The sequence below is a fragment of the Anser anser genome (assembly GCF_964211835.1).
Source record: "Anser anser genome assembly, chromosome: Z".
NCBI lineage: Eukaryota > Metazoa > Chordata > Aves > Anseriformes > Anatidae > Anser > Anser anser.
Window position 1 is genome coordinate 48,959,969 of NC_139723.1, and position 21,629 is coordinate 48,981,597.

At 36.4% G+C, this 21,629-nt stretch overlaps 1 protein-coding gene across 1 annotated transcript in view; it reads right to left on the bottom strand.

The window, feature by feature from the left end:
* Window positions 1-4,518: 4,518 nt before the first annotated feature.
* ALDH1A1 (aldehyde dehydrogenase 1 family member A1) overlaps window positions 4,519-21,629 on the bottom strand; it is a 37,101-nt gene continuing 19,990 nt past the window's right edge. The window contains exons 6-13 of the mRNA XM_083817313.1: window positions 20,873-21,001; window positions 18,018-18,131; window positions 16,159-16,261; window positions 15,337-15,521; window positions 10,770-10,934; window positions 9,017-9,174; window positions 7,243-7,317; window positions 4,519-5,131 (exon numbers count right to left, since the gene is read on the bottom strand). Of these exons, the coding sequence (XP_083673439.1) occupies window positions 5,059-5,131; window positions 7,243-7,317; window positions 9,017-9,174; window positions 10,770-10,934; window positions 15,337-15,521; window positions 16,159-16,261; window positions 18,018-18,131; window positions 20,873-21,001 (1,002 nt within the window). The 3' untranslated portion in view covers window positions 4,519-5,058. The remainder of the gene's footprint in view (window positions 5,132-7,242; window positions 7,318-9,016; window positions 9,175-10,769; window positions 10,935-15,336; window positions 15,522-16,158; window positions 16,262-18,017; window positions 18,132-20,872; window positions 21,002-21,629) is intronic.

The window sequence follows — 21,629 nt, forward strand, 5'->3', positions numbered from 1 at the left end:
ACACTAAGAGAAATGGAAAATGACTTGAATGATAAGAAGGAGAGCAGGAGGATCAGGCAGTACAAATATAATCTGAGAGCAAACATGATGACAGGGACATGTGGATGGGGGTTTAGGAGGCACTTCATCCTTTAAAGCTCTTCATATGAACTCTTACAGAATTGCAGGGAGATCTTACAAAATCTCAAGGTGACCTGCAGCTTTACTTTCAATCCTTCTTGCACTCGTATTTCTATCATTCCTCCCTTCCTTTCCCACTCTTTTTCTTGCACTTGTCTTTTCTGCAGTTATCTTTTGTGTCCCAGACCCTACTCTCCTCCCCTCAAAACTCATTACTTGCCAAGATCTCACATCTTTCAAATTCCTCCCTAAAACCTACTTCATCAGGGAATTTTCACTCCTTACCCAAGCCAGATGCCTTTCTTGCTCTGAATACTTTTTCCATATCATCTCCTGTCTGTCTTAAGACCTGGATATCTGGCAGTTGAGGATTATCAGTTATTTTCTTTCTTGAGACAGAATGAGAATTCCTTACAGCTTCACTGTTTTGACTGAAATAGCCTAAGGGTCTCTCTATCCTGCAGTTGCTGTTCAATAGCCTTCCTCCTTTTTAAAAATTAGAACACTGGGGGCAGGAGAAGCAGGGAGGGATGGCTTCCATCATGGCAAGACAAAGACTTTATAGACCTCATGTTTCTAAGACTTGTTGTAAAGACATGGTGTAAAGTAGCCTGAACCTGATAACTTTCCAAGAAATCTGCAAAACCATGTCCCTGGTCATACTTTCAATTTTCCTGAATTCCTCGCAGAATTAACTGTGTATTCAATAGTGTTAATGGGACAGAAAGTTTTGATCTGTGAATGAAATCATCCTGTCCAATTCTTCTGGGATTTTATTGTAGATTTTTTACTCAGGCACCCACTGCTTTGGAGAACTATACTAAACATATCACCGTTTCAATCCAAACATAAAACGTATATTTAGTAGTTTCTGCTGACTGCAAGAGTCAGTTTTGAGAAGCTGTAGAAGAAAGTGCAGCAAGTTCACCCCTCTTGTTAATTTTTATTCTCTGTGAAATGCTGAACACAATTTCACTAATATTATGAGCAATGTCTGTAGAGAGATCAACTACTGTTCTTCTCATGTTTCATCCTAGTAAATTTGAATGGTGCTGCTTTGGCATATTAGAAGTGTAACATGGTAGTGATTCAAGCCCAGAAAGAAAGGACCTCATTAATTACCTGTGTAATATTTGCAGAGTTTAAATCCTTATTTATCCCTGACCTGACTGGGTAATCACAACCCATCATACCATATGCAGGTATGATGCAAAGAAGAAATGATATTTCACCTTGAGATGAATGAAATATTTAGTGCTATAGCCCCTGCTATGAACAGTCTTAACTGTGAAAAGACTCATTGGTAAAATACATTTAAATTTTTTTATTGTATTTTTTTTTTTTTGTGTGTGTGAGTGTGCTTACAGACAGATTGTATTAGTATTAACATTGTGTGCATTGTGGAGAGAAATCCACTCCTATCCTATGTGTTAATAACTAGGTGGTTGAGGAAAAAATGGGACCATAGTTCTGAAATTATTTGGGTTGTACATTTTTGTCATGCACTGTGAACTGATTTTCTCTTGTTATGCAAATTGGACTATGCAACTTATTGAGGCCTTGGTGTACCTCCCCTAATCATATTTCAAATACTTTAGATAAACACATATATTGAATTCCTGAAACTTATATGCCAAAAGGCATATCTCTTTACGTTGGCATCTCTTGGGAACAATTTCAGTGTGTCATCAGATTAACCCAAAGATATACTTTGCTCTAATGAAAAAGTTGGGTATTTCACCTTGGTTGAATGGCAGTCTTTGCCTTCATTTTCATGCACAATATACACATGGACACACTTTGACTCAATACTTTTGCAAAAATGAGAACTTGAAGGTATTACTAGATGTTACATTTTGATCACATTAAACCATTTAGATTGACAAAATGGGAACATCACCATCTTTCTTTTACCTGTAAATAAATGCGAGACTGTCAAATAAGAAGTAAAACAGATTTTCACAGATTTTTTGTGGAGAACTATCTATATATTGTTTGGGCATTGTAAGAAATAAATATACATGCATTCAAGGGCAGAGTTGGTACTTTTTGTATATCCCAGTATTTATGTGTTTTGTTGTTGTTTTTTGTTTGTTTGTTTGTTTGTTTTCCTTTCCTTGGGTTACATTTCATAAAATCATAGAATCAAAGAATCACAAAATCATAGAATCATAGAATCATAGAATATCCTGAGTTGGAAGGGACCCATAAGGATCATCGAGTCCAACTCCTGGCACCACACAGGTCTACCCAAAATTTTAGACCATGTGACTAAGTGCACAGTCCAAACGCTCCTTAAACTCCAAAAGGCTTGGTGCAGTGACTACTTCCCTGGGGAGCCTGTTCCAGTGTGCGACCACCCTCTCGGTGAAGAACCTCTTCCTGATGTCTAGCCTAAACCTCCCCTACCTCAGCTTGACACCATTCCCGTGGGTCCTACCACTGGTGATTAAAGAGAATAGGTCAGCGCCTGCCCCTCCACTCCCCCTTGTGATGAAGCTGTAGACCATGATGAGGTCTCCCCTCAGACTCCTCTCTTCCAGGCTGAACAGGCCAAGTGACTTCAGCCACTCCTCATACGTCTTCCTCTCGCCTCCCCCTAGAATCATTAGGGTTGGAAAAGACCTCCAAGATCCAAGATGGCCCAACCATCACCATACTATGACTCTCACCCACTAAACCATACCCCTAAGTATCAAGTCCAGCCTTTCCTTAAACACCCCCAGGGATGGTGACTCCACAACTTCAAAGTCATTCTTTGCCTGTGCTTGCAATAGAAGACAGCATAGCCGAGTAGGACTGAATTTGCTGTCCTATGCTGCCAAAGGACCCTGTTAGAGGGTAAGGACAAATGGCCCACACTATACAAATTCAGATGTGAGTTGCTTCAGACTAGTGCCAGTCTGTTTCTAATAGCTGAATGGATGTTAGTGCTTGAATGACAGTGCTATGTCAGACATAACACAAGTGAGCATTTTCTGGCTTAGTGGCATTCAAAAGACATCCAGTTGTGCTACCCTGTATCACTCCTTCATGTGAACCAAAGAAGATAAGTGAGGATAATCAGGAAAATCACTTAAGAAATTCACTGCTGATCCAAAACAAAATACATATGTAGGCTTACTGTCATTTGACTTATTTATCCGCCATTTGGACTTCCACAACTGACTTCAGCAAAAGCAGAATTTGGACAGTAAGAGATTTATAAAGCCCTGTACATCTTCTACATTATGTTTTTCATTTCTTTCAAATATTTAATTTTTCACTGAATCCATATTTTCTGTAGTACTGTGGTTCTTGCTGCCTTTAAAGCATTTCTGACTTTTTTTACTTTTTTTTTTTTCCTTCCTTCTCTGCACCTTATCTATTTAGGAATTTCTTTTTTTTTTTTTAATTATTTTTTTTCCCTAATTTTGCATTTATTTTGTTTTCTGTCCTTCTCGATGCTTTTCTCTGCTGAAAAATCTCTGTTGATCAGTACACAGCACATATTGACACAGTATATTTTTCACTTTTGATTCAGTATTTCCTCTTCTTTTTCTGTTATTTTGTTCCATGTTTCATGATATGGAATCAGGAAAGTGTTTATTTGCCATAGCTAATGAGATTTTTTCTTGCTGATATGTGGCACTTTGTGGTGTGCTATATTCTTACTAGTGGTCATAGCTTGTACATAAGTCTGTAAGGTTGTATGCACGTCTGACTCTAACAAGAGACAAACTGGACTTCAGTGAGGCTTAGGCAAAATATGACTTAATGAGCAGCAGGCTATGCAACTTCTGTAGGTGGTGTCTGCAGACAGATTTTTCCTGGTTGCTGCTGATGGTTAGCAGCCGCCAGAGGGTGTTGATGGCTGAGCTGGTAGAGAATTACTGGACACTGAAGCTGCACAGACTGAAGGACCTTATGAAGTTTTGATCAGCTTGAGATCCACACGTCTGCAGAGGGACTAATGAGAATAAGTAATATATATATATATATATATATATATATAAAACACTATTTAAAAAAAAAAAGACAAAAGGCTGAGGAAAAAAGATGAGGGGAAACAAATGAACTAAAGGAAGAAAAAGGAGGGAGGAAAAGATCCTTTCTCTTATGTATTTCTTGTTTGTCATCTATTAGGACTTTTTGATATACATAAACCAAAGTTTTATACCAAAAAGCCAAGCTCAATCTCTTTGCAAATAGGCCAGTGTTCTGTATATTCATATTTTTCCATTGATAATACTTGCAAAGAATTAGGGAGTTTAGTCTCCATATAGCCAATGTAATATACTTCCAATAACCTAAATGTACAATTGAGATAGTAGTTCTTCTTTAAGGATATAAAATATGTGCTATGTAGTGCCCAGTGGTAAATGAATGTGATATAAAAGACTAATGAAAAATCAGTAATGTTTTGAAGATGTATTTTAATACTGTTTAATATTATCCAGATTACATTTGTGTAGTAATCAAGATGAACAAATTCAGCAGTCTAAGAAATACATATAGAAGTCTACTATTTTTGAAAGACAAAGTTAATTATCTATCTTCTAGTTACTTATAAGTGCTTTTGTTAAGGCCACGAAGAAAGGACAGCTTGGCATCTAACATTTAGAAGACCACATAAATTTAAATGGTACCTGCAAGATATATTGGAAAAGAAATATTTCCAAAGCACTACAGAAAGCTCCCACTGAACATAAAAAATATTTTTTTCTTAATACAAATTTAAAAAGACATTAGTCATGTTCCAAAAATTAAAGTTTCTCTTTCTCAGTTAATCATGTTAAATTTTTCTACATTATTCTTTGTATTGTTAATGTAAGCAAGGTTCTCTTTTACAATCAGAAAGCAAAAAGGTTAATGAATAATCTGGTATATAAAACTTTTCAGAATTCAAATACATTTTTCAGATTCATGAAGAAGATACACTCTGCACCTCAAGCAGCATTATGAGTTCTTCTGTGGGATTTTGATAGTGACAGTCTTAACTTCTGTGTATTCATGAAGGCCGTATTCTCCCCTAGATAAAACAGAACAAAGAGCCATACTTAGGTTAATGCTTTTTATATGAGTTATGTCCTTGATGGTATTTTCTGTTGGTGCTGTGCAATTGGCCAGATGTTTAACAAGGATACTGGACATACTTGGAAGACATCTGTGCAGCTAGACTACTGCTGGATGCCTTTTGAAAAGCTGCAGCAATTGTCTCCTGGGAAAAGTGTGAGAGAGAGCAGTTTCGTTTCTGTGCAAAAGAATGCTGTTTAATCAATTTAGTGCATTTCTAAACTGAGTTTCGTGGTCTTTACAAGCATGTTCATCAAGTCTTTTGAAAAAGCCTTCCTCTGCTGTCAAGATTTTTTTTTGAGTCAAAAAATAGGGACTTCATCTCAAGTAAGTGGGAGACATAATTAATGTAACTTCTCCCAGACAGTAAAAAATACTTAAATCTTACTGACATGTCATTAGCATAATTTCACCTTCAAGTTCTACACGATGAGATGAATCTTACTTGTATGCCTAGCTGTTTGGTAGTTGTCACAGACAAACCATTTAGACATAATTGACTGTTTTATGGAACACAAAGTTTTTAAAGTATGATGCCATCCAGTTCCCACAGCCACCTTACTCAGTACATATGTATGCAAAAGAGAAATCAGGATTCTGTGTTGTAGGAAAATTATTACTGATTCTCTTTTTCATATTATTTTGAGGAAGCATTCTGTTAATATGTAGTTTTCTTCATAATGGCATTATTATTCCAGGTATTTTTATTCTGTGTTTCAAGGAAATCAATGGTTTGACACAATGACTTCCTGATTATTTCAATGAAATTGCTTCACACGTACTTCTGCTGCTCCTACAACTGATTCCCACATATTTACAAAATTTCATTTTTCCATGGCAAAATTTCATGTCTATCCCATCCTTGCCTTTTAGCAGAAATATCTTTATTTTTTCACTAATTGCGATTTTGAACAGCATGAGGAAAACTTCATTTACACAAAATCTGAGTACCTTCACTTTTATAGAGATTATTAATTTTTATGACAACGTATTATTGTTTTCCTGTTATTTTCAGCAAATAAATCATCAAAATACTTCTGCAAAAATCAGCAGTCCAGAATCAATTTTCCGATTTTTGGCAATCAGCAAATGCAAAACAGTCTGTGTTAGTAATGGCAAAAATGTGGTGGTTATTTATTTATTTATTTATTTATTTTCCGTTTTGACATTTTCTAAAGCTCTCAGCATTGGCATAACTGCTTCCTTTGAAGTCAGTGGGAACTTTGCCATCAGGAGCAGATTTGATCCAGGGATGAGCAAGCATAAAAACCCAAGATTTTATCTCTCTTAAGAAAAAAAAAAAAAAGAGAGAGAGAGAGAGAGAGAAAGCACTGATATATTTCAGTTGCACATATAATTTTTAATTGCTTCAATTACTCAGTAAAAGTGCTTTGCAGTTGGCATAATGTCAGGAAAAACATATATATTCTGATTTATATTCTTTGCTTTAAAAATAATTTAACTAAACAGTGTAACACATTATCCATTGTTAATATGAAAATCACAATGAATGGAGGTAAACAGTACATGATTCAAATTGAACCTGGATTAAACCTTAAAAGTTTGAACCAATTTGATTAACTTTTAATTTCTGTAAACTTCATTTCCTTTCCTACTTCTTTGGGGAAAAAAAAAAAAAATGTCTGAAGACTACAGAGGGTTATTTCTGTCATTACATTTATCCGAGCTGTATAGACCTTTCAGGGAGCATTTAAAGGGGATTCCACAAAGTATGTAAGAACTGTATGTATAGTTAAATATATTCATGGAAATTACACTTTCTATATTTATGCAAAAACTGTACACCATAAACATGAGGATCAGTTTTGCATATCAGTAGACTGAAATAGATTAAATGTGATCATTTTGGAAAGATCTGTATCTAAGCAATTTTCATATTGGTTTCATAGAGGAATTCTTTGCTTGACATTGTGTCTGACAATGTGTGGCCTCTGAGTCCACAAAGTAGTCTGATAAATGAAATAGGGCATCCTAGTTGTGCATGTTGTTTTTAGAACTTCATTTTGTAGTTCCTGTGAACCTACAGTTTAAAAAACATTTACTTACATTTCTCGTCCATTTCCTGACATCTTAAATCCTCCAAAAGGACACTGAGCAGACATTGCACTATAACAATTAACCCTGGAAGAATAGGAAAATGACTTTAGTGTTCCACATTGTGGAACAAGTTTATTCACTTCTGAAAAATCAATGTTGCTCCATGAAGTATAATAAACTTGTGGTGATATTCACAAACCATATATGAGCAACACATTTGCAAAAATACAAGTATTTCAAGACTGAAAAAACCAAAGCGTTACTGGAAAATACATTACTATTACCAGGGCTCTAACATTGATCAAGGGCCTGCAAGCACTGACACGTCTTTCTGTTAATAATTATATAAATCTCCTTCCTAATTAATGAACCTAATTAATTAGGTAAATTCAGGATCACTTCAATATCTATTTAGGGAGTTTTGTTTGGTTCTTCTCAATGTTAAGCAATATTCTGTACTATGGTGGAGAACAAAAATACAATAATAAGTGAGAATGGAATTTCATAGAAGAATTTGTAGCATGAAGATTTTTACCAGAATGTACATTCTACTCCATAGCTGAGAAGTTCTTTCTGTCTTGCAACCTTGTCAAATCATATATTCTTTATTTTCATATCTTATAATTTCTCCAACTGCCAGCCTACTGGTTTCAGATTAGATATTAGGGAAAGATTCTTCACTGAGAGGGTGTTTGGACACTGGAACAGGCTCCACAAGGAAGTGGTCATGACACTCAGCCTACCAGAGTTCAAAAAGTATTTGGACAATGCTGACGTATAGTTCAATTTTTGGATGGTCTTGTGTGGAGCCAGAATTTGAAATTGATGATTCTTGTAGGTTCCTTCCAAGTCCCAATTCAGTAAAAAAGGTTCTCCTCATTATTAAGGATTCCTTGACAGAGCAATAATCACTTAAGAGTAAAAATCAAGGATTTTACTTTTATTTTAAACTTTCTTCCTTTTGAAAGATTATTGACTCTTAGGTCAAAATTGTTTATTCTAAGAAAGGATATGTTTTTTAAGTCACAGGACCTGGGCAGGAATTTTTACTGGCTGCAGGTGCTTTCAGATAAAACTTGAAAAGGACACAAGTTCTTTTGAGTTCAAGTAAAATTGGTTCTCTCTCTGATGCATTGTGATAACTGTAGGGAAATGCAGGTCTCTGTCAGTGATAGTCGTCAGATGGTCTTCTATTCCTCCAAGATTTCACTATTGTTTCTCTCAGACTTTGCCTTTCTGGATCCATGTAGGTGGCCTCTTTCTCTTCTATATCTGCATGGCAGATTCATTGGCTGCTTTTTCAGCCTTATAGTTTCCCTTGGTATCTTCTTACTTGAAACAGTTCTTTCCCCCTCTTGTGATTTTTTTCCTTTTCTCAACCACATTTTATTAATCGTTTCCACTACAGGAGGATTCTCTTCACAGGTTAATGACCAAGCAATTACAGAAAATGATCCCTGTAATTTGAGGATGTGTTGGGGTATCCCCAGATCCTGAATGGAAAGTAAAGCAGTACTCTTACTGTTTTTTTTTTTTGTTTGTTTGTTTGTTCTTTCAGACTAAGTTTACAGGACAACTGCATGAAGACTTAGAAGAAATATTTGTCTAGCAGCACATTAAGTATGGAAAGGTGAGGGGAAGAGAGTCAGAGGAGGATGGCACTAACCTACCTCTCTAAAGGTGACAAAGAATGGAAATAAAAATGTACGCCCCCAAATGTCCTACGATTACTGCCATTGTCACCTGTAGTTCTGAGGGAAGAATTAAATAAGTCATGACTTACCATACTGTCCCAGCCTGAAGAGCAGCTGCAAATGTCAGTGCTTTATCAATGTCTTTGGTAAAAACTGCTGCTGCTAAGCCATAACTAGTATTATTTGCCCTCTTGATAACTTCATCTACAGTTTTAAACTTCATAATTTGTTGAACAGGTCCAAATATCTGTTTCAAACACACATAAACATATGAAGTGGACTAGTATTGTTAAAATAATATTAAAATAAAAGTATTGTTAAAAATAATAAATATTTAATACAACTTTTTTTGTTGTTGTTGTTGTCAGACAGTCTTATTCCTAAATTAATTTGGTCAAGAGGATACATTTAAAACAGAGTTCTAAAAAGGATTATAAATTAACATAAAGGTTAAGACTTTTTAGCCTACAGCAAATGAAGTTAACCTCTTGTGGGGAAAAATAAATAAATAAAATTACCCAGTGGTAATGGTGTGTAGGCAGGGGGGCACTACCACATCTAATTACTCTTTTTCCCACAGATTGAGTTTTCCACTTGATTTTCCTTGAAAGTGTTTAATGATACTTTCTCACTGGACTTGTATGGTATGATTTATATAGATCAGAAGAACGTTCTCCCACAACCCAAATATTCCTTAAATTGCCTTGGCTTTGTGGAGGTTTATTATTCAATAGGTTCAAAATAATGTGAGAGGATCTGTTCTTGTTGTACTATTGACCTGAAGGAAACATCTCTGTGTTGTCTCCTACCTAACATCCAGACCAAAAGGGATAACTGAAATTACTTCTTGGGCAGCTCTCTCCTATTTTTCTTCCCTTTGCAATCAGATCTTGATGCTCTGCTGTTTGTCCATTTTAACATGAAGGTATGTTCAGCAGAATGCAGCAGCAGTATTGCTGGCTGCAAAAAGTAGCACGTAGATTTCTGACAGTTTTGAAGGAGTTTCTAGTGTGAATTATAATGGACACCAGTTGCACCCATTATTAATCAGGATGAATGTAAAAAAAAAAAAGACAACAACAATAACAAAAAAACAAAGCAACCAACCAACAACAGCAACAACAACAACAACAAACAGAAAAAGAAGAGGTCATAACTGCACTCTGGGGATGTTTTTGGAGGACTGGTTTCTCAAGAGAAAAGCAGATCTGCAGTCCTAACACGCTTCTTCCTTCCAGCTGGTCATTGCTGACCTGGCAATGCCCCCTTAATTGGTTTAGTACAAGCCGTTCAACACTGTGTGGGCACTTCTGCAAACAGATCTAGGTTAAATAACCCTGCAGAGGCAAAACTTTGCTTTGTTGAAATTGTTACCAGGCAAAATGTGTGTGGAAGCACAACCTGTCTTTTCTCTCATTGAAAAATAATTGTTTGGCACATTTGTGTCAAACCACAACCTGAGTGGCTCCTTAAGGAGTGAAGAGTTCATAAGCTGTGATTTCAAGGTTTGTTTCTCAGTTACAGGTTACCATGACTGATATCTGAGACACGGGTAGTGTGGGGTGATGTTATTAACAGTCCCAGCCTTAACATTTCTTGACTCCTATCAGCTTAAGCTGGAGCCTTTGTTGGCAGGCCAGCCTCACACTCCTCTCCCTCACCTCCACTGAGTTGGTGAAATGGGCATAAGAAACCAAGAAAAGGATTTTAAACAACACCAGACTGGAACGACAGATTTACTGGGAACATTTTTATGCCACCACTTGACCTTCTAAATGGATATTTTGTACAGAAATTTAAACAATCTCCAGTGAAAGTATGGACTGCCAAGAATTTATTTACCTCTTCTTTGGCGATGCGCATATCATCTGTAACATTAGAAAAAACTGTGGGCTGGATGAAGTAACCTTTGTCTCCCCATGGACCTCCTCCACATTCCAGTTTGGCTCCATCTTTTTTCCCACTCTCAATTAGCTCCAGGATTTTTTGAAACTGCTCCTTATCAATCTAAATGAAAAGATATTGCAGGGATGAAAGCAGCATACACTGATAACAATACTTCTAGCTCATTAACTGCAACTTAACAATGTTCCAGCTTTGTTCAATTTGTTCAACAACAATTGCATGTGTTGAAGTGGAACATCTGGACAGCCCTGCAAACATTCTTGTCATTAACTTCTCAAAAGTTTTTTTTTTTTTTTTCTCAGATAAATCATTAAAAAGAAATTTTGACATACTAGCATCAGCTGTGCAGGGACTGATATGCTGCGTTTCTTCAATGCAAAAGAAAAAAAAATGTATCTTATACTTCTCCTAGTATTGTTGTCAACCACAAATGTTTAATCCAAATGAGAACTGCTGAACTTTTTTCTGCAATCATAACAGAGGACTTGATCTAGCCTGCAAGATTATTCTGTGCTTTGTTGTGGCTGGTAGCTTGTCCCTCCTTTTCCCCTAAACTATTAAGGAAAGGTAAAAAGAAATAGTACATTAAAACTGAAATTCAGTGCTGTTTTCTGTTCCGAGTTGTTAGTGGAATAAAGACTCTTACCTTTGTGGTTTGAGAAAAACAGATGACAGATGTTTTGCTGGATGAAGCCAATCTCTCTCCCTCTCCCCCAAGTTCACCAGGAAATACAACATATGCCAAGCATATTTCAGTTTTGCGCTATGGTATAGTAGGTTTTAGTGCCTTTGGCTGGAAAGGGAGTTTACACTTCCACTCACAAAAGCTCACAAAGGGAGTACAAGAGAGATTTCCACTTCTCTAACTATTTTTTTAATGACAAAATGGGTTGAAGGAAATATTGTACACCTGAGTAGAAAGAGCTCACATTTATTACAGTCCCAGAATCATAGAATGGTTTGGATTGGAAGGGACCTCAAGGATCATCAAATTCCAATCCCCCTACCATGGGCAGGGAAACCTTCCACTAGACCGGCTGGATGAAAGCCCCATCCAACCTGACCTTAAATACTTCCAAGGATGGGGCATCCACAACTTCTCTGGGTAACATGTTACAATGCCTTACCACCCTCTGAGTTAAGAAATTCTTCCTTATAGCTAAACTAAATTTTATTTTTATTTTTTTTTAGTTTAAACCTGCTGCTCCTAGTCCTATCACTCCACTCCCTGACAAAGAGTCCCTCCCCAGCTTTCCTTTATGCCCCCTGTATGTATTTGGAAGGCCAGTAATAGGGTCTCCCTGGAGCCTTCTCCAAACTGAACTACTCCAACTCCCTCAGCCTGTCTTCATTGGACAGGTGCTCCAGTCCTTTGATCAAATTCATGGCCCTCTGGACTCGCTCCAACAGGTCCATGTCCTTCTTGTGCTGGGGACCCCAGAACTGCATGCAGTGGCCCAGGTGGGGTCGCACACGAGCAGAGTAGAGAGGGAGAATCACCTCCATTGATCAGCTGGTCATGCTGCTTTTGATGCCGGCCAGGATTTGGCTGGCTTTCTGGGACTGCAAGTGCACACTGCCAGCTCATGTTGAGCTTCTCACTAACCAGCACCCCCAGATCCTTCTCATCAAGGCTGCTCTCAATCCATTCTCTACCCAGCCTGTATTTGTGGGATTTGTGGGATTGCCCCGTGCAGGACCTTGCATTTGGCCTTGTTGAACCTCATGAGGTTTGCACAGAACCACCCCTCAAGCCTGTCCAGGTCCCTCTAGATGGCATCCCTTCCCTCCAGTATGTCAACCACACCACACAGCTTGGTGTAACTGACAAACTGGTCCCAGCACTGACCCCTAAGGAACACCACTCGTTACTGATCTCCATGTGGGTATTGATACATTAAGTGCAACTCTTTGAGTACAACCATCCAAACAATTTCTTACCCAGCAAGTGGTTCATCCATCAAATCCATGTCTCTCCAATTTAGAGACAAGGATATCATGCAGGACAGGAAAAAAGAAAACTTCTCATTTCCCTTCCTCTTCTCTGTAAGACCTCTAAGATCATCAAGTCAACAGTTAACCTATCACTGCCAAGTCTACCACTAAACCATGTCCCTCAGCACCACATCTACACCTTTTAAATATGTTCAAGGATGGTGACTCATTCACTTAATGGGACAGCCTGTTCTAATACTCCACAACCATTTCAATGAAGAATTTTTTCCTAACTTCATGCCTGCAGGGAAATTGCGTACAAGGTAACATTTATTTCAAGAAAAACTCAATGCTTCTTTGATAAAGGCCTACAATACAACACCCTCTCTTTTATTAATTAATTAATTTATTTATTCACAGTTTCATGACTCTTTTCTTCACTCTTTCGGAGTTCAACCCTTCAAGAACTGGCTCACGAAGACACTGAGATTACTTCTGGGGGGACTTTTGCGCAAACACTACTTCTCTATGATAATACTTATCAGCCAGTGAAGTAGGTGTGCATCTTATTTTCTTATTCATACAGTTAAAAAGGTGGCATTTCACCTTAAGCTACAAGTCTTACCATTGTAGAAAAAATATAGTATTTTAAAATGTTTTGGGGAATCTTGGATGTGTATTAGACTAAACAGTTACTCAACTAAAGCTATGATAAAAGCTATGATATTTATGGGGATATTTATTTATAAGGATATTCATAAGGAGGTGGTTTTTAGTTCCATGTGCTCCCCTTGTCATTATGCTTTCAAACAATTACCTTAGTACATGCTGAAGACAAAGTTTCTGCTACCTTGGTGGCCAAATATCTCTTGTGCATAAACATCATGAAGAGAAGAAAACGTTTAGATGATACAGCTCATGTTGTTTTCAGTCATCCCTTTGTTATTATTATCATCATAATTTTTCTTAATAATGTGTGAATTAGCATATATATGATCTTTTGCATTCCAGTAGGGACTTTGTCTCTTCTTTCATGCTCACTGTGCAAAGCACTACACAAACTTTCTGCCTGAGGCAGGTGCTGTCCCAGAGAGCCTGTGAACTGGAGGACAAATTTGGCTTTCAAGGAGGCTCTATGACACAACATAGTCAATAGGTTTCCTTTTCAAAAGAGAATTAGGCAAAGAACAGCATATGATTTAAGGGCAATGAGAGACTAAAAGCAATTACTGCAAAATAAATTTATCTAAAGTGCATGATTACATTTTCCATTAAAATTGGACTATAAGAACAGCACAGACAGAAACAGAACATACCAATTCTAGCAGGGCAAATTTCGTTAACCTTTGAAAAACTCATGATTTCTTCTAAATCTTGCTAAAAAGTAAAAGAGGTCAAAGAAAGCAAATGCTGAGAGGATTCCTCCCCTTCCATCTAATGTTTTAGTATTTTTTTTTCAAATGTTTAACTGTCTCTTTTAAGTAAAATTTACTTTTGTTTCTTATTTAAAATGCTAATATGAATTTCAAACTCAGTAAAGCCACAATAATATAAGACTAGATTTCTGTTAGCTCTGTGTTAGCTGTACACCAGCCTGACAAAAATATACCTGAATTCCTGGAGTTTCCTTGTTAGAAAATTCTCGTCCTCTGGCATTTAGATTTATTTAGCTGAACATATTAGCTCATTAGCTAGACACATCGCAGGATATCAAAATAGGATCCTTATGATTTTTACATTAGCTTGTGTAGCTTGGAATAAAATTTTCCAATTTACTTTGTTTCTTTGATTACAAAAAATGACTGTGATAACCAATGAAGAATATATTACATTATCGAATGTGTGGGAGTTCCTTTGTCTCCAGCTTTTGCTTTGTCTCTGGTACAATTCCTTTGTTCTGTGATGATCAAATGTGTTTATAGTAGCTCTTCCAAGAAAATGTATATCCTATAGTATAAACTGATATGGGAATAAGACCCAGGAAAAAAATAATTTAACAATTCTCTGATGTGATTGACAGAATCCACTGAATCCATTGTACTATGATATTAATGCTTATTAATGTTGCATTTCAGCCTTCATTTAATAGGGAAGCTCTTGGCATACACTTTTAACACAACCAGTAAAAAATATAAAGTGCTGTTTTTTAATTGTGGAATATTCTAAAATTGAGAACATCATAATGAAACACTAGCACCTTGGAAAAGGGTAAAAACCACTACCAGCTTTAGTTTCATCAAGCTACTCATTTACATTGGCAGTGTTTGAATATAATGCTAGCACTCCAACACGGGTGATCGAATTTACAGTTTTACAGCTGTTGCTCCATAATTTTCTCAATGCATTTAAGTTCTATATAATTGTCCCCTTTCCATAATACTGGAAAATAGAATGAAATTCTACCCTTAGGCATATCGTGGTAATACAAACAACCCTCACTCCATTTTTTTATCCAGTCTGACTACTGGACAATAATAAGTAGACTTAACACTACCACTGGAGTAGATTTTGAAGTACTTTAAAGTGTGATGTTCTGTCAAAATTATATAAGACATATAATATTACTTACTTGAGGGCCCTGCTGTACACCAGGCAACAGAGGATCCCCAAGGGTGTACTTCTTTGCTCGTTCAATGCTCCGGCGAACAAACTCATCATAAATAGGCTCTTCCACAAAAATTCTAGATCCTGCTATACAACACTGTCCTTGGTGGTAGAATAGACCAATATGCGCAAATTCCACAGCCGTGTCCACTGTAAAGAAATGCAGAGTTCATCAGATCTTAAGTTTGAGTGGTCACCTCTTAAATTATTTGCAAACCTTTGTAATGACATCTTGTTTCCCTTTTTAACAGTTTTTATTTATATGGTCCTTTAAAACACGGGTATTCATCTATTTACTGAAGTCCAAAGCTACTCTCATGTAGAGCAGCACAGTATGGCAAGACAAACACACATTCAACTGTTGTATGTGAAATGTTGGTTCAACATTATTTGCTTTATCGACAGTACCAAGAGAAAAATTCAGCTAGGAAGTTAATAAGGTCCATCTAGCTGTTTTTGGTTCTGAATTCTTGTTCCATTAGAATCATAATTACAATAAGGCTTGGCAAGCTGCCAGATGTTCCTGTTCATTCAAGAGCCATCAATTTCTGATGACAATTTGCTTTGAAACTATGGCAGGACCAGAAAACAAAATGGAATAAAACAAAACAAACAAGCAAACCAAACCAAACCAAACCAAAAAAACCAAAACAAAACAAAACTTTTCTTTAGGCAGATGCTTTTTTTTTTTTTTTTTTTTTTTTTTTTTTTTTTTTTTAACAGAGAGGTGAAAAACTATATGGGACTTGAAAAAGTAGTCAGTTTATGTAATGAAAATGCTACTAACGATCTGCATCTGCAAATATAATGTTAGGACTTTTTCCTCCAAGTTCCAATGTAACTCTTTTCAGGTTGCTCTTTCCTGCAGCTTCTTTGATCAGTTTTCCAACCTAAAAGGCAGAAAAAAAGACACCTTTACCTAAAAAATAACACCCCAGTAACACTTCTCTGATTTCCTTGAAAGTGGAAGTCATAGCTCAGAATTGTGTAACCAGTAGCTATAGAAATAAGTAATTGTAGAAATAAAAATAATAAGAAAAAAAAAAGGAGAGAGCAGAATTGGAAGGAAAGACTCAGTGTGTAGATGAATTGCAATCTACAAAGCAGTAGAACTCTTTCCTAGAACTGTTTTCCCCTGGAAATATTAATTTTATCTAACAAAGAGATCTGATGCCCGTTTGGTTCCATCATTCTACTTGCTTGCATGTGTAATCTAAACTAGACATTGATTTGTGCTCTGCTACTTGCTCTCAATAAATTGAAATGTATATATGGGAAAACCCTTTGATACATGAATTGAATGAGAGAAAATGTAGGTATCTACAGTGCCTGCATGACTAACTGCCTTATTATAGTTTCTCCCTTACCAGTAATAAGGAGACCTGAAAGAAGAGGAAACGGGCACAGCAAGGCAGAGCCCCTGTCCTGTTTCTTTCCACTGGTGGCGTAATTAAATGAACTTTTTTTTAATGAGAATTATCCTGGGAAAATTGTGAGGAAAAAACAAATCTTGCGGCACTTGCAGCTTTGGCCTGTAACTGCTAGTGTGTAGTAACCATCAGATATCTTCCCTTGTATGTCAGCCTTCCTGTCTTTGGGAATAGCTCTTCATGATACTGTCAGAAGAAAGGGACAGCCACCAAAATCAGGAAATATGATCCTGAAATATGATCCTGAAATATGATCCTGTCCACCTGCCTTTGGAGGACATTGGGCACGGGGAATTTTAGTTACTGTCTGCTGGGAATATATATGGACTATTTCTCATATGTCCTGGTTTTGGATCCTTTTCTTTTCCCACTATTTTAATGCTGATGGTTTCTGAGAATAAACACAGATCTTGCTCTCAGTGTACACTGACTGTTGACATGAGGCAATGATATTTATCTTTGGAGTGCACATCCAAGAAGTTAAAAGACCAGTTGGCAGCTCTTCCATGTAGCATGCACACAAACAGAAAGTACTATGCATACAGACGGATAGTACTGTACTGTAGTAAGGATAAAGTTAGAGAGTGCCTGCATTGAGAAATCTTCAGTCATATCAATCTTTGTTCTCGAGAGCAAAGGTTAGGAAAAATTAACAGTGACCTTCCTTTCAATTGTTAAACTGATACATATCCTTCTGAGGTATAACTGATATATACACTTCTAAGACCACCCAAATAATTATCTGTATCATTCAAATACCCTAAACCCATCACCTCACCTACATGTGTGCAGGACTAGGAATGAGAATTCTGAAGTAACTTCCTACCATCATGTTATTAAAGAGAACAGAGCACAGCTTTTTTCACTTTTTGTATTTTTTTTTTAAAGTTATACTTAAAAAGAAGCAAACAACAAAAGTTATTAAAATGTTTTCTTTTTAAAGGACAAGCCTTAAAATAGCATTGGTATATAGAAACCATTGTATCTCATGGAGTGCCTTTGTTTGAAGGGCTTTCCTGCAATACAAACATTGTTTAAATATGTTTAAAGTTAATAATAACCAACAAATCATTAAACAGACTTTGTTTAACAAACCAGCAGCCAAAAGAAAGAAAAAAGTTAAAACAGTTACATAGAACAAGTTAGACATTAAATCATTACTGGGAATCAGAGGGGCACAGTTCCTGCTTATATTTTCTTGCATTCATTATAATACCTCAGTAGAGCCTGTGAAGGCCACTTTATCTATATCCATGTGGTGAGAAATAGCAGCTCCAGCAGTAGGTCCAAAGCCCGGCACAATGTTCACAACTCCAGGTGGAAATCCTGCCTGAATTGGAAGAGAAAACGCCATAAAATTGGAGAAGTAATGATGACTAGAAAAACATGTCTCATATAGTCTTATTTCCCTTTTCAGTTCTCCAGTCACTTTTTCAGAGTAATATAGTTATTCTCAGCCTTACAGCCCCAGACATGTCCATTTCTCACATGATTTATGAACCCCAACAGATGTTATTTTATGCCATTGAGCTCTTTCTTAAAAGCAAACCATAAAAAAAAAACACAAACACAGGAAAAGAACACATTATTTTAGTTTTTAGTGCCATTGGCAAAAAGTACATTTTTTTTTCTCTCTCACTTGGATATGTAAAGAAAAAGATGGCTTAATTTTTTGGCAACATCATTAAAGTTGTTTGAATCATTCTGTGGGCTTGATGATTTTTGCTCATTACCTCTCATATTAAATGTCATTTAACTAATGATCTGCTGACTTACAATAAAATTATTTTAATAAAAATGATGGAAATGATACTTTCAACTCAATATTTTTACTCCTTTCTCTGGACAGCAGTAGAGAATGGATAAAATGACAGCTAACAGCACAGAAAGAGAAGACCATTTACCAAGCATGAAAAAGTTGGCTACTGAAGACATGTAAAGTTCCATTATCTGGCAAACTTTATAGTTAAAGAAAGTGCAAACTTTTGTGTCAAATCAAACCTCTATTTTCCTACAAATTCTATACTAGATACGTTTCTTCCGTTGACAAAATAAAATATTTTTTTCTAACTTCAGGCAAACTCCCTTGAATATAAAGTGCTGCTGGATTTCATGTCAGTTTATGAAGTAGCTATGGAATCTCAATGGCACTTATCAAGCAGAGAAAGCATAAAATTAAAAGACAAAAAAATGCATCTCTTGTCACTTAAATATGTCTCTTTTTAGCATTAATTGTGACTTTTGAATTGCATGCATAGATTCCATTTTGTTTGTAAAATGGTGTATTTCAGCTGGTGACTTATAGCTCCTAAGCCTCATGTCCTTCATTATGGACAGCAGACAATTACTTTTGTTTGAGTAACTTCATTTTCTTACAGGTTCAAGTGCTCTAATATGTTCCATCAGTTTTTTAATGCTCATTTAACTTTTCTGGTTAATAAGTCATAGAATACCCAGGAGCTGATGAGATGATGAGGTTCTTTCAATTTTCTTAGTATTGTGTTTCACGCATAATTTGTAGAGAAAATCTTTCTATGAGACTAATTCACACCAATTTTCATGTCTACTTCATGTAGAAGTTATTCTGTGTGTGTTAGCAAAGAAATTTTGTGAGGACTATTAAGAGAGATAGGAAGGATTATCAAGAATGACAGTATTTCTTTTTTAGATGTGTATACTTGAGAATAATTTAGATTTTAAATCATTAGATAGTTTCACAAGAATTCTAAAGTAAGTGCTGAACTGATCACTAAGGTTTTTATCACCAACAGGGAGTCAGGTTCCAACTTTACGTGGGTAATCCAGATGTAAACTAAAACTCAGCAATGTTTGGTTGAATAATTCTTGAGGGACATGATGATATAAATTTGTCTTTTATTAAAACCGTACTATATCTACCAGATAATACACTAAAGACATTTAACAATGGCATACCTAAACTTCTCATCCAGATGAACACTAAATGGGTAAAATGTATATCCTTTACTAAAAATGTTTTAGTGTTCTACCAGTCATTATCAGTAACAATTCTCAAATGGCATGCAAAAGTGATCTATGATCACATTGCCACTTTAGAGCTCTCCTTTTAAGTAATCAGAAATAATAGAAAAGGTACCTGCTTTTTTATCTCCTTGACCCAATATTATCTAATAGCATTTCCCACATAATAAAATAACAGTAGGATTTAGTTTCTTCTTAATACTCATTTAATTTGTTTGAAATAGCACTGGAGACTGTGTGCTATGCTGAATCATTGTTTTGAACCAGAATAATAAAAAGTGCCAAGTCATTGCCATTAGCACTGTACAAGGTTACTGAGCTGGCAGTTATTGACGTCTGTGCCAACTCTCCAAACATGTTAGATTACATTTGTTGATCTTATTGGGAAGTGAGATAGCTAAACTGTTTAACTGTTCTTTGGGTGTTTGCTGGGCTGGGCACAATAGTCAATGTAAATTTGGAACCGCTGGATAAACTATGACACTCCTTACATTCAAGAGCACAAAGTGCTCCCAGTTTCTGTGTGAAGAAAGTTCTTAAGTTTGGCAGCAGTCAAGCAATGCAGACTTACATCTCTCTGTTAATTACAAACCCAGCTGGGTGAAAAGTATATTCAGTTAAAAAATAATAATAATTATCTGATAATAATTAGCTGTACAAACAGGTTATTTTCTGTGATAACTATGCTAATAAAGCCATGGCCACCCACTTCAAAATACCCTGCTCCTGACTTCTTGTTTACTTTTAACTTTGAAAGGTACTGTGCAAATACGTTTACCAAGGAATGGAGTTTACTAAGTTGCTATTGTGAGTTTTTTTTTGTTTGTTTATTTTGTATTGTTTTGTTTTGTTTACTCTGTGTGTGTGGATAAAGCTGAAAGATATGTATGCTTTTGCCCTGGATTTGCTTCACTGGTTTACAGTAGGGTAAGTTCCATAGAACAAGGCTAGACATGCAATGAGAAGTACTTGCAGAGGACAGCCTAGCTTATATTACTTCTGTGGCATTTCAGCTGCAGTATTCTCTTACATTTCAAAGAAGGGCAAAAAACTGTGCTGTTACTGACTTACCTCTTTAATTAAGGATCCCATGTAAAGGGCAGTCAGTGGTGTTTGTTCTGCTGGTTTGACAACCACTGTGTTTCCACAACAAAGGGCAGGGGCGATCTTCCAGATAAACATAACCAATGGGAAGTTCCACTGAAAGACAGATGAGAAGGTGTATCCTATTACTAATACATAACCAAAATGCCTTTGCTTTTTTCTATGATAATAGCACCCAACTGTGTGGATGAACTCTTTGTTGAACTCTTTTCAAAGGGACGGTATTTCGAAAAAGCATCTGGCAAGCCACACTATACAAAGACCACTGATTTTGGTATATGTGATTCCAGGGGATCCAAGGTGTTAGTTAAAAACTGAAGAGACCAGAAGGGTACTCCTATCAGAAAGACTGTTGTAGAATTAGTGGTAAAGTTGGGAGTTTTGCTGTCTTGTTTCTTAAATGATCGTGTTCACCATCAATTCAGTTTTCTAAGGGAGACAAGGCAATAAGGTGTAACACTGCTGCTGTTCTCTTCCATTGTGGTTTCACTGTCTGCTTTCTATTGTGTTTAGTCCAACCAAACTGCAGAGCAGCTGATTCCTTTGGACTCCATGTTCAGCAGTGTAAGGGACTATGTCGTTGGCGAAAAATGGGCTGCCTCTTTGAGAATAATTCTAATAGCTTAGGAAGTATTAAGCCTTTGGGTCTCAGCACAAAAGATGCACAAGAAAGAGGAAAAGGAAGTTAACAGTTACCTAGTATGTCAGAAAATATGCAACTGCT